At 41.6% G+C, this 14,390-nt stretch overlaps 2 protein-coding genes across 2 annotated transcripts in view; one reads left to right on the forward strand and one right to left on the reverse strand.

Annotated features, from left to right (window-relative positions):
• Positions 1-6,894: 6,894 nt before the first annotated feature.
• LOC128204788 (melanoma-associated antigen E1-like) lies at positions 6,895-7,764 on the reverse strand. The gene has a single exon (XM_052906193.1). The coding sequence runs from the start codon at positions 7,762-7,764 to the stop codon at positions 6,895-6,897; it is 870 nt and encodes a 289-aa protein (XP_052762153.1).
• Positions 7,765-12,125: 4,361 nt separating this feature from the next.
• Positions 12,126-14,390, forward strand: part of LOC128204789 (zinc finger protein 714-like) — a 5,047-nt gene continuing 2,782 nt past the window's right edge. Inside the window, exon 1 of the mRNA XM_052906196.1 lies at positions 12,126-12,174. Within this exon, the coding sequence (XP_052762156.1) occupies positions 12,126-12,174 (49 nt within the window). The remainder of the gene's footprint in view (positions 12,175-14,390) is intronic.

Below are 14,390 nucleotides of genomic sequence, written 5' to 3' on the forward strand. Positions count from 1 at the left end.
AGTTGAGTGGACCGGTGGAGATCGCCAAAACAAAAATGGTCAAAGCCCTACGAAGCGGCTATTTATACGGACTAATTGTGAACTGAATTAAAAATAATATAATATGAAAGTTAAATGATGAGGATGAACAGATGCTCGTTTTTTGCTAATAACTTGACTTACATTACTCTGTAAATCGCTAGCATTTATCCAGATTCATCTATTCTAAGCATAGCCTAATATGACTTGTCCTATAAATGTTTTTTTTTTCTTATTAGCATTTGTAAAAACTATAGAATTCTGGGTGCATGATATAATTTTATCATTGTAATTATTACATATTTGATATTTATTGCATATTAGCAGTTCAACATTAGAAAATTTACTTACAGCTTTTAAATTTAATATGCATGTACAAATATAGTGCTTTATAAGATCAGTTGCAATAGTGACATTTGACCCAATTCTTATTTGTCAATGATGAGGAATCAGTTTCATACTTTAAAGGCCCATTATGATATCATTGAGATAAAGCAAAAGTGGCGCATACAACTGGGATATATTATCAGATAAGGCTGATGAAATCCGATGTCCACTAGATTGCTTTAGAAATGTGTGGAAATGTCGCAACTGTATCACTGACATCGAATGCTCATTACTCTATTCATATGGGTGCTAAATTTAAAACATACGTTTCGTGTGTGTTGAATGTAAATTGTAATTGCAAAAAGAAACCATCGTCTGGGTTCAAGAAAGCATTAAGAGTGATTAAGAGAAGTAAATTGCATTTAAGTCTGTTAAGTAAGTCATGCAATAGGGCACATTGGTTGTGACAAGTTTGCATGCTTAATTAAGAATAACCTTCGTTGTGTTGCATGTGTGTTTTCGGCCATGTATGCATTTTTGTTCATACTGGGGTTTTAGCTGTAAAACGTTTTAAGGAAATTTATCTGAATGTACATACACTTAGATAAGTATACACTTCTTAAAAATACGAGGGCCCTTTAAAGCCTTGGAACGTTTACATGAACCTATTTATACAGTTTTGTTTTCCATCAGATGTTACGGAATAAACGTCTTTGTTATAAGTTAAAGACAAATTGGTCACTCTAGAGTGATCTTTTTTTTGAAAAATATACGTATACATGCACATTTTACTGCACAGTGTCTAAAGAGAAATATGTTTGTAGATAACTGAATTTATGAAGGCTGTTTAAAATAATAATGAATTGAAATTTAGTTTTGTTTGAAATTTTAATCTTGTTACAATGTATTTATCTTTTCTTCATATTTTTACATTCTGATAGCAGTTTTTTAACTGTGTTTTGTATCTTATTTTTATAACAAAAAAAGCTGCACTCTCACAGATTTACTGTTTTGACAAAATTTATTTTGTCTTGGAATGAGACAGGTTTTGCCTAAATATCTGAAAACTAGTGATAAAAGACTGCTGACAAAATATCAGATCGAAGATTTACCTATTTCGGTTCGAAAATTAATGTTGTATGGCTAAAAGCGTTACTAACGGTTTAAGAAAAATGCATAAAACATAAACTCAAATATGAAAATCTGCGTTCTATTTTTTTCTGTTAGCATTCTTATATCACTGGTTTGCAGATTTTTACGCAAAAGGGCCCGTTCAAAGACAAAAAAAGTTAAAACAAAGTTGTCAAAACGTTCAATCTGTGTGAGTGCGGCTTTAATGAATATATTCTGTAATCTCACCGAGATGTTTTTGCAGATGTAGTGTCAGAGCTGCTTTGTTACAAATAATTCATTAAGCATATATCATTTTCTTATTTCAATTTTTAGGGTTATTGATTGTTTTGTTATTAGTAATTCAATAAATGTATAGATTTTAAATAAATTCTCACCTACCAAGTGCAGTCAATTTCTATTTACTGATGACATCATCAATTATCAGTCATGTATTTTGTGGTAATATTGAGCTTGTTAACGGATCTCATCATGTGCATATTGGGGTCAAACATTTGTTACCGACCTTTTACCAAGTAAAATAATTATTTAATCGTTGTCTACTTTGAACAATTATCCTGTATTGACACACATATAAGATTAAAATCTGGTTCCGTAAATCATTTGACGGCATTGTTTATTTGAATATTGCGTTTCGATTGGATTAGTGTGACCTCATTTAACGAATGTTATACGAAGCTTCAAAAAACAGCTACTTTTTATTCAAACATAGTCATTAACATTGGTTACGAACAAATATTCAATTGCAGAAGTACTGGAATTTACATAGCAATGAATCTTTATTTTCGATGTGAACATAAGTATTGATCGCAGAAAGAATGAGATTAATCCTTTAATGATCCTAAAAACTCTTCAGTTAAAATGTTAAGTTTATAAATACCTCTTGACCGAATGCCAATTAGTATTGTTTCGGTGTAATATCCAGCTATGAAGAACGGCATCTTTGCAAAATTAATTGTTTAAACGTGTTAGAATTATACTCATTTAAATCAACTAAACTGATAATGGTACAGAAATATAAAAACTGTCGCTGTACTTTACACCTTCAACGGCTTCTAATACATACAATGTTAACTGTGATGAACGTTTAACCTTAACATATTTTAAAAATATATATAATCGATCAATAAAATATAATTACTTTGCTTTCTTGTTTTTAATATGTTATTCATAAAACTTTCTTTTTTGTTTTGACAGGATTTTTACAGTTGGCCAATTTCATTTTTTTTTGAAGTTATTAAGAAAAATTTCGCAAAAAATATGGTGTTATCTTTTTTATCGTCTAGAGGTAAGAAGCACGAGTGCAGCTCACTCAGTCTCTTACTAGGGGGTTTTGAAAATCGCTAGCTACATCTCTTACTGGGGGCTTATGAGTGTTTCTCACTCGATCTCCTGCTGGGTGCCTTGGAATGTTGATCTCTCCATCTCCTACTAGGGGTCTTTTAGTATCGCTCATTTAATCTCCTTCTGGGGGCCTTGGAGTGTCGATCACTCCATCTCCTGCTGGGGGCCTTTGAGTGTCGCTCACTCTATCTCCTACTGGGGGTCTTTTGAGTGTCGCTCACCCCATCTCCTACTGGTGGCTTTACAGTTTTGTTCACTCCATATCCTACTAGGGGCCATTGAGTGTCGCTCACTCGATCTCTTGATGAGTGCCTTGGAGTGTCGATCACTCCATCTCCTGCTGGGGGCCTTTGCGTGTCGCTCACTCTATCTCCTACTGGGGGTCTTTTGAGTGTCGCTCACTCCATCTCCTACTGGGTGCTTTACAGTTTTGTTCACTCCATATCCTACTGGGGGCCTTTGTGTGTCGCTCACTCGATCTCCTGCTGAGTGCCTTGGTGTGTCGATCACTCCATCTCCTACTGGGGGTCTTTTGAGTGTCGCTCACTCGATCTCCTATTGGGGTCTTTTGAGTGTCGCTCACTCGATCTCCTACTGGGGGTCTTTTGAGTGTCGCTCACCCCATCTCCTACTGGGTGCTTTACAGTTTTGTTTACTCCATATCCTACTGGGGGCCATTAAGTGTCGCTCACTCGATCTCCTGCTGGGTGCCTTGGTGTGTCGATCACTCCACCTCCTACTATGGGTCTTTTAGTATCGCTCACTCGATCTCCTATTGGGGGCCTTTGAGTATCGCTCACTCCATCACCTAATGGGGGCCTTTGAGTATCGCTCACTACATCTCCTACTGGGGGACTTTGTGTGTCGCTCACCCCATCTCCTACTGGGGTCTTTGAGTGTCGCTCACATTCATCTCCTACTGTGGGGCCTTTGATATCGCTCACTCATCTCCTCTGTGGGCCTTTGAGTGTCCTCACCTCCATCTCCTTCTGGGGCACTTGGAGTGTCAATCACTCCATCTCCTACTGGGGCCTTTGGTACGCTCACTTCATCTCCTTCTGGGGGCCTTTGAGTGTCGCTCACTCCATCTCCTTCTGGGGGCATTGGAGTGTCAATCACTCCATCTCCTACTGGGGGCCTTTGAGTGTCGCTCACTCTATCTCCTACTGGGGGCCTTGGAGTATCGCTCATTCCATCTCCTACTGGGGGCCTTTGAGTATCGCTCACTTCATCTCCTACTGGGGGTCTTTGGGTGTCGCTCACTCCATCTCCTATTGGGGGTCTTTGAGTGTCGCTCACTCCATCTCCTACTTGGTTCCTTTGAGTGTCGCTCACTCAATCTCCTACTGGGGGCCTTTGATAATCGCCCACTTCATCTCTTACTGGGGGCCTTTGAGTGTCGCTCACTCCATCTCCTGCTAGGGGTCTTTCAGTATCGCTCACTCCATCTCCTGCTGGGGGCCTTTGAGTGTCGCTCACTCAGTCCCCTACTGTGTGCCTTGGAGTGTAAATCACTCCATCTCCTACTGGGGGCCTTTGAGTGTCGCTCACTCCATCTCCTACTGAGGGCCTTTGAGTGTGAATTACTCCATCTCCTACTGGGTATCTTCTGAGTGTCGCTCACTCCATCTCCTACTGGGGGCCTTTGAGTGTCAATTACTCCATCTCCTACTGGGGGCCTTAGAGTGACGCTCACTCCATCTCCTACTGGGGGCCTTTGAGTGTCGCTCACTCCATATCCTACTGGGGGCATTTGAGTGTCAATCACTCCATCTCCTACTGGGTCTTTGTGTGTCGCTCACTCCATCTCCTTCTGAAGGCCTTTGAGTGTCGCTCACTCCATCTCCTACTGGGGGCCTTTGTGTGTCGCTCACTCCATCTCCTACTGGGGGCCTTTGTGTATTGCGAACTCCATCTCCTACTGGGGGCATTTGAGTGTCGCTCACTCCATCTCCTACTGTATGCCTTTGAGTGTCGCTCACTCCATCTCCTACTGGGGGCCTTTGAGTGTCGTCACTCCATACTCTCCTGGGGGCCTTTGAGTGTCGCTCACACCATCTCCTACTTGGGTCCTTTGAGTGTCGCTCACGGCGCCATCTTCCTACTGGGATCCTTTAAGTGTCGCTCACATCCTTCTCTCCTACTGCGGGCCTTTGAGTGTCGCTCACTCCATCTCCTACTGGGGGCCTTTGAGTGTCCCTCATTCCATGTCCTACTGAAGGCCTTAGATTGGTGTTCACTCCATATCCTACTGGGTACTTTTGTGTGTCGATACTCCATTTCCTATTGAGGGCCCTTTGAGTGTCGCTCATTCCTGTTCCTACTGAAGGCCTTAGATTGTGTTCACATCTCATGTCCTACTGGGGTCTTTTGTGTGTCGATAACTCCATGTCCTACTGAGGGCCTCTGAGTGTCGCTCACTCCATGTCCTACTGAAGGCCTTAGATTGGTGTTCACTCCATATCCTACTGGGGTCTTTTGTGTGTCGATAACTCCATGTCCTACTGAGGGGCCTTTGAGTGTCCGCTCATTCCCATGTCCTACTGAAGGCCTTAGATTGGTGTTGACTCCATGTCCTACTGGGGTCTTTTGTGTGTCGATAACTCTATGTCCTACTGAGGGCCTTTGAGTGTTTCTCATTCCATGTCCTACTGAAGGCCTTAGATTGGTGTTCACTCCATATCCTACTGGGGTCTTTTGTGTGTCGATAACTCCATGTCCTACTGAGGGCCTTTGAGTGTCGCTCATTCAATGTCCTACTGAAGGCCTTAGATTGGTGTTGACTCCATGTCCTACTGGGGGCCTCTGAGTGTCGCTCACTCCATGTCCTACTGAAGGCCTTAGATTGGTGTTCACTCCATATCCTACTGGGGTCTTTTGTGTGTCGATAACTCCATGTCCTACTGAGGGCCTTTGAGTGTCGCTCATTCCATGTCCTACTGAAGGCCTTAGATTGGTGTTGACTCCATGTCCTACTGGGGTCTTTTGTGTGTCGATAACTCGATCTCCTACTGGGGGTCTTTTGAGTGTCGCTCACCCCATCTCCTACTGGGTGCTTTACAGTTTTGTTTACTCCATATCCTACTGGGGGCCATTAAGTGTCGCTCACTCGATCTCCTGCTGGGTGCCTTGGTGTGTCGATCACTCCACCTCCTACTATGGGTCTTTTAGTATCGCTCACTCGATCTCCTATTGGGGGCCTTTGAGTATCGCTCACTCCATCTCCTACTGGGGGCCTTTGAGTATCGCTCACTACATCTCCTACTGGGGGACTTTGTGTGTCGCTCACCCCATCTCCTACTGGGGGCCTTTGAGTGTCGCTCACTTCATCTCCTACTGGGGGCCTTTGAGTATCGCTCACTTCATCTCCTTCTGGGGGCCTTTGAGTGTCGCTCACTCCATCTCCTTCTGGGGGCATTGGAGTGTCAATCACTCAATCTCCTACTGGGGGCCTTTGAGTGTCGCTCACTCTATCTCCTACTGGGGGCCTTGGAGTATTGCTCATTCCATCTCCTACTGGGGGCCTTTGAGTATCGCTCACTTCATCTCCTACTGGGGGCCTTTGGGTGTCGCTCACTCCATCTCCTATTGGGGGCCTTTGAGTGTCGCTCACTCCATCTCCTACTTGGTTCCTTTGAGTGTCGCTCACTCAATCTCCTACTGGGGGCCTTTGAGTATCGCCCACTTCATCTCCTACTGGGGGCCTTTGAGTGTCGCTCACTCCATCTCCTGCTAGGGGTCTTTCAGTATCGCTCACTCCATCTCCTGCTGGGGGCCTTTGAGTGTCGCTCACTCAGTCCCCTACTGTGTGCCTTGGAGTGTAAATCACTCCATCTCCTACTGGGGGCCTTTGAGTGTCGCTCACTCCATCTCCTACTGAGGGCCTTTGAGTGTGAATTACCCCATCTCCTACTGGGTATCTTCTGAGTGTCGCTCAATCCATCTCCTACTGGGGGCCTTTGAGTGTCAATTACTGCATCTCCTACTGGGGGCCTTAGAGTGACGCTCACTCCATCTCCTACTGGGGGCCTTTGAGTGTCGCTCACTCCATATCCTACTGGGGGCCTTTGAGTGTCAATCACTCCATCTCCTACTGGGTCTTTGTGTGTCGCTCACTCCATCTCCTTCTGAAGGCCTTTGAGTGTCGCTCACTCCATCTCCTACTGGGGGCCTTTGTGTGTCGCTCACTCCATCTCCTTCTGGGGGCCTTTGTGTATTGCGAACTCCATCTCCTACTGGGGGCCTTTGAGTGTCGCTCACTCCATCTCCTACTGTATGCCTTTGAGTGTCGCTCACTCCATCTCCTACTGGGGGCCTTTGAGTGTCGCTCACTCCATCTCCTACTGGGGGCCTTTGAGTGTCGCTCACTCCATCTCCTACTTGGGTCCTTTGAGTGTCGCTCACTCCATCTCCTACTGGGATCCTTTGAGTGTCGCTCACTCCTTCTCCTACTGCGGGCCTTTGAGTGTCGCTCACTCCATCTCCTACTGGGGGCCTTTGAGTGTCGCTCATTCCATGTCCTACTGAAGGCCTTAGATTGGTGTTCACTCCATATCCTACTGGGGTCTTTTGTGTGTCGATAACTCCATGTCCTATTGAGGGCCTTTGAGTGTCGCTCATTCCATGTCCTACTGAAGGCCTTAGATTGGTGTTCACTCCATGTCCTACTGGGGTCTTTTGTGTGTCGATAACTCCATGTCCTACTGAGGGCCTCTGAGTGTCGCTCACTCCATGTCCTACTGAAGGCCTTAGATTGGTGTTCACTCCATATCCTACTGGGGTCTTTTGTGTGTCGATAACTCCATGTCCTACTGAGGGCCTTTGAGTGTCGCTCATTCCATGTCCTACTGAAGGCCTTAGATTGGTGTTGACTCCATGTCCTACTGGGGTCTTTTGTGTGTCGATAACTCTATGTCCTACTGAGGGCCTTTGAGTGTTTCTCATTCCATGTCCTACTGAAGGCCTTAGATTGGTGTTCACTCCATATCCTACTGGGGTCTTTTGTGTGTCGATAACTCCATGTCCTACTGAGGGCCTTTGAGTGTCGCTCACTCCATGTCCTACTGAGGGCTTTTGATTGGTGTTCACTCCATATCCTACTGGGGCATTTAAGTGACGCTCATTCCATCTCCTACTGGTGGCTTTTGTGTTTTGCTAACTCCGACTCCTAATTGGGGCCTTTGAGTGTCGCTCACACCAACTCCTAATAGGGGCTTTCGAGTGTCGCTCACTCCATCTCCTATTGGGGAGCCTTTGTGTGTCTCTGAATGTCGCTTATTCCATCTCCTACTGAGGGCCTTTGAGTGTCGCTCACTCCATCTCGTTATGGGGTCCTTTGAGTGTCGCTCACTCAGTCTCATACTGGGGCCTTTGGGTGTCGCTCATTCCATGTCCTACTGAAGGCCTTAGATTGGTGTTCACTCCATATCCTACTGGGGTCTTTTGTGTGTCGATAACTCCATGTCCTATTGAGGGCCTTTGCGTGTCGCTCATTCCATGTCCTACTGAAGGCCTTAGATTGGTGTTCACTCCATATTCTACTAGGGTCTTTTGTGTGTCGATAACTCCACGTCCTACTGAGGGCCTTTGAGTGTCTCTCATTCCATGTCCTACTGAAGCCTTAGATTGGTGTTCACTCCATATCCTACTGGCTCTTTTGTGTGTCGATAACTCCATGTCCTACTGAGGGCCTTTGAGTGTCGCTCATTCCATGTCCTACTGAAGGCCTTAGATTGGTGTTCACTCCATGTCCTACTGGGTCTTTTGTGTGTCGATAACTCATGTCCTACTGAGGGCCTTGAGTTCGCTCACTCCATGTCCTACTGAGGGCTTTTGATTGGTGTTCACTCCATATCCTACTGGGGCATTTAAGTGACGCTCATTCCATCTCCTACTGGTGGCTTTTGAGTTTTGCTAACTCCGACTCCTAATTGGGGCCTTTGAGTGTCGCTCACACCAGCTCCTAATAGGGGCTTTCGAGTGTCGCTCACTCCATCTCCTATTGGGGAGCCTTTGTGTGTCTCTGAATGTCGCTTACTCCATCTCCTACTGAGGGCCTTTGAGTGTCGCTCACTCCATCTCGTTATGGGGTCCTTTGAGTGTCGCTCACTCAATCTCCTACTGGGGCCTTTGAGTGTCGCTCATTCCATGTCCTACTGAAGGCCTTAGATTGGTGTTCACTCCATATCCTACTGGGGTCTTTTGTGTGTCGATAACTCCATGTCCTACTGAGGGCCTTTGAGTGTCGCTCATTCCATGTCCTACTGAAGGCCTTAGATTGGTGTTCACTCCATATTCTACTGGGGTCTTTTGTGTGTCGATAACTCCATGTCCTACTGAGGGCCTTTGAGTGTCTCTCATTCTATGTCCTACTGAAGGCCTTAGATTGGTGTTCACTCCATATCCTACTGGGCTCTTTTGTGTGTCGATAACTCCATGTCCTACTGAGGGCCTTTGAGTGTCGCTCATTCCATGTCCTACTGAAGGCCTTAGATTGGTGTTCACTCCATGTCCTACTGGGGTCTTTTGTGTGTCGATAACTCCATGTCCTACTGAGGGCCTTTGAGTGTCGCTCACTCCATGTCCTACTGAGGGCTTTTGAGTGTCGCTCACTCCATATCCTACTGGGGGCCTTTGAGTTTCGCTCACTCAATCTCCTACTTGGGGCTTTTGAATGTCGCTCACTCCATGTCCTACTGAGGGCCTTTGATTGGTGTTCACTCCATATCCTACTGGGGCATTTAAGTGACTCTCATTCCATCTCCTACTGGTGGCTTTTGAGTTTTGCTAACTCCGACTCCTAATTGGGGCCTTTGAGTGTCGCTCACACCAGCTCCTAATAGGGGCTTTCGAGTGTCGCTCACTCCATCTCCTATTGGGGGGCCTTTGTGTGTCTCTGAATGTCGCTTACTCCATCTCCTACTGAGGGCCTTTGAGTGTCGCTCACTCCATCTCGTTATGGGGTCCTTTGAGTGTCGCTCACTCAATCTCCAAATGGGAGCCTTTGAGTGTTGTTCACTCCATATCCTACTGGGGGTCTTTGAGTGTTGTTCACTCCATATTCTTCTGGATTTGAGTGGCGCTCATTCCTTCTCCTACTTGGGTTCTTTGAGTATCCTTTTTGAAAGTATATGACATTTGTAAGAGTGAAAGATTATTCTTGGCATTTGAGAATATGGCCCATAGTTTATAAACAAACTGGATATTTCATGTTTCATTATTTATTGTTTTGAGTTGAAATATAATATAATGTTATACTTTATGCAACGTAATGTAACAGATTTATGATTCTCTACGATGCACAAAAGTCAGTTACAAGTAGTTTACATTTACCTGTTGCCTTACCAAAAACCTTGGTGAAATATTATCCGTTGACCCTCACTAGCGTTAAAATATATTTTAAATTGATAGAGGTCAGGCGTCAAAGTCATGAAGGTAAAGTTATTTACATATACAATCAGTAAAGTCGAATAACAAGAGTTGACCAAGAATGTGAAATGAAATGCAGATTTAATTTTATTTGACATAGATATGATCATGCAAATAGTAAACCGAACATAAGAATTCATTCCCCTATTTTCTCAAATATCTTAAGCATAACAGGCTTAAGTATCTTATTTCATTAACTAGAATTAATAACTCAATTATTTTGTTTAACATGAAAACGTTTGTCTTTAACATAAATATAACCTCATTAAAATATCTAGAAACTCCTCAAAATAAGAAACACCACAAAATATATCAAAACAAAACTTGCGTTCTAAGCTTGATCATGTTGTAAGTGTCTAAATAGTGTTCGAGAACTTTGGGACTGTAATTTGCGTAACGTACGTAGTTCTGCAATGTTTGTATAGTGGTAATGGATTGCAATGAACATGATAAATTGCCGAAGTTAAGGTTTAAAACTTAAGTTAGTTGAACAGTCTTGTTAAAAATTGGCTAATGGATGTTTGAAGATCCACTTTCTTCCACATACTTGACGATTGACATGGTATGTTAGACAGTGCCGCTTAGAACATACAAATCTGCCCTTGTAGTATGTACCACTATTTTCAGATTGGAAACTTGCAACGGTTCTTCCAAATTTCAAACGAGATTTTATACTAATTGACGTTGACGGACGTTGACACCATTCGTTGATGCCGCGAATGCAAAACATGGTGCCTTGTCATTTTGTACAATATAGTATTGTCGTTGTCAAATTATGAAGGTGACCTAACTGCTGTCGCCATTGGAACATAAACAGAAAGAGGAAGAATCGGACTTGATAATATACAAATATTTGTGGCAATACTCTTGTGCTGAGTATATATATTGATGCATTTGCAATTGATTGCAGCACGTTTTCTGCATTGCGTATTATTGTATACGCATGCTATATTGATGTTATGTTTAGTGATATCTGCATTGTTATATACTCAATGAGAGTTGTTCTTGCATCACTCAACCACAAAAGTTAGAATTATGCTAAAGAATGCTTATAGTGCCATTGAACAATAAATGGCGTATCCAACTGAATGACACACTACATATTGAATATTGCTCTCTCCTTTTTATTGCCTTATGGCCATACCACAGATGAGCATATCTGCCTTCTGATCTGTCATATTATGACAAGGGTCTGTACTCAATTGCCATCCTAGATTCATTTTAGCTTTAAGATCAGAATCCAAAACTTTTGATTAGAATGTAAAAGTACCTGGCTAATGGGATGAATGGATAATATTAATATTGAATATTGATAATGATATCAAGATATCATGATATAACTGCAATACCATTTTATCTGACATTGCCCACGGCAAGTTTCTACTAGAATGAATGTTGGTTTAAAAAGTGTGTATCTATAACTTGCAGGCTTAATTGCTAGATTTTCATCATTGTTTTTTTTATTTTTTATTGGGGTGGGGTGACTTTTTTTAGTTGGTTGTTTTACCATTGAATATGTGTTTATTCCAATTCTTAATGGACCTTAAACTTGTGTATCTAAATAACGTTTACCACTGCAAATAATCAAACCTTGCTGGTGATCAAACCAATCACATGAGGAACTTTATAAACAAGAAAAACATACGAAAATGCATGATAATACGTAGATAGTTTATATTAATTGAGAAGAACTCTTTATGCTCAAACAATGTCCCGTTTTTGTCTTTCATTAAAATTGATTTTGAGTATAGTTTGCCTAATAAAAATAAAAAGGAATGCTATGTTTAACGCTTCATTCAAAACATAATGAATAAAAATAATATAAAAAAGTTTGATGAAAGTCAACGAGAGAAATACAATGACCCGTAAACAAAGAGATGAAAGGATTCAGTTTAACATGCCGATGCGATGTGTTTGAAATAGGAGGTAAGTTCCAATGCAAATCGACGGGCACAGGATAGGCTGAGTTCATCTGCGTTGGAGACATGGGTCTAAATAGGGATAGTTTTCAGACAGAGTTGAACTCAGACTGAATGAGGTCAAGACTATGATTGTTTGATTGAAGTTAAAGCATTGTATGTATAAATCCTCTTCAGAATAAGATTTCCTATGTAAAGCAAAGACAGTTTCTTAAGACGAGGCACTTTAACAAAACGGATATCTAGTTTTTAAAGGTTTTGGACAGGATGGGGTATTTGAAGTACTTTTTCTTCAGAAAGAATATGTGCTCATGCCAAAGCTGAATTGCAGAGCAATCACATTATAATTGATTGAAGACACAACTGCTTTTAATATAGAATCGGTTTTATATTCAAGTACATAAACACACTTATGGTTGGTGTTCTATAATGTGTACCTTTCAAGAATCGTCTGCCTCAAATGCCTGATATCACATATACCATCAAGGCATTTTGCGGATAACTAGGAAAACCTCTTAAATTAGACAAATGTGCAAGGAGGGGAAATTAAGTCAGTGGTTTCCATAGCGGGAGTGAACCAGGTTTTAGGAAGAAAAAAATGTTGACCGTAAGACGAAATTTGACACAAGGACTTAAAAGCATGAACAACCAACATGCTCACCACAAATTAAAACAAAGGTTTCGTTGCCTTCGGTCCTTTTCTGGTTATAACAGAACTGACCAACCCTCATTCGATATATGTATATATCATCATTGATTTAGGGTTATACCAGGATAAAAAGCTACTCTAGCGAGGGGAAACCATAAGTTGCCTGCCGTATGCTGAACGAAAGAAGAAATAAGAAGAATTGAGACTGTGTATAAACATTCCAAATCAATCCAAAACATTATGAAGATAGGGTAAAGACCTTATTGCTTGAACCCTTTCTCAAATTATTGTTGTTTGAATGTGTGATGCATGTATGACATATTAACTTCAGTTGTGCATCGTTTAAGTTGTAAAATACAATACAAACACTGTATTGAGAGTTCGAGTTGGTCGTAACAGGTTTTATAATATGTTTTGTTATAGGGTCTAGTTAATCAAGTACAAAAATTGTATGTGACTTCGCTAAGATTTAAATGAATCTTACACTTTTTTAATCTAAAGACGCAGTGAATCTACGTTGTATTTATTTTACTTATGTCCAAAGGTCCAAATGTATTTACATATAGAAAATTCTCGCAAAGACAACTTAGGATATGAATGCTAATGTCATGACTACTCTATGTTATCAAATGTTTCAAATAAATAAAACAACCAATTATTCTTTAAAAATAAGTTTATTTGGAAACTTAACTATCGATTGTAAGTCGAATGTAGGGAAATTGTAGCACATTAAAATTCTCCTGGCGGTGCCTAACAGACATACAACCAAGTATAGTACTGTGAGCTATTGGTGAACATTTTTTGAAGTGGGAGGTTTCCATTGTTATGTACTGGGAGCTATTGGTGAACACTTTGAAGTGGGAGGTTTCCATTGTTATGTACTGGGAGCTATTGGTGAACACTTTGAAGTGGGAGGTTTCCATTATTATGTACTGGGAGCTATTGGTGAACACTTTGAAGTGGGAGGTTTCCATTGTTATGTACTAGGAGCTATTGGTGAACACTTTGAAGTGGGAGGTTTCCATTGTTATGTACTGGGAGCTATTGGTGAACACTTTTTGAAGTGGGAGGTTTCCATTGTTATGTACTGTGAGCTATTGGTGAACACATTTTGAAGTGGGAGGTTTCCATTGTTATGTACTGTGAGCTATTGGTGAACACATTTTGAAGTGGGAGGATTTCATTGTCACGTACTGTGAGCTATTGGTGAACACATTTTGAACTGAAAGGTCACCATAAACGCTTGTTGTTTTTATGCAAGCAATCTGAGTAGAAGATCATATATTAAATGAGTTAATAATATAACCAAAGACAAACTTCAGTGCAATGATGAATGTGTGAACCAATGAAGTGATTTGTAATTGAAACTTACTTATGCACCTACAACTGCGTTTAAGTTGACTGCACTAAAGCACAGACCAAAACAATTGAATTTTAGTGAAGCAAATATTTTCATGTTAAAAAAGTGACTTATTTTAGTGTTGTACTTATATTATAGATACTGATACATATTTTTGCATATTTTTTGTGTTAGAACTACCAAATATATTCAATAAAATATGAATGATAACAAT

The sequence above is a fragment of the Mya arenaria genome, chromosome 10 (assembly GCF_026914265.1).
Source record: "Mya arenaria isolate MELC-2E11 chromosome 10, ASM2691426v1".
Taxonomy (NCBI): Eukaryota; Metazoa; Mollusca; class Bivalvia; order Myida; family Myidae; genus Mya; species Mya arenaria.

Bases quoted from the DNA above. Each gene is read 5' to 3' on its own strand.
- LOC128204788 (XM_052906193.1), bottom strand. From the start codon at position 7,764: ATGAGAAACACTCAAAGGCCCTCAGTAGGACATAGAGTTATCGACACA.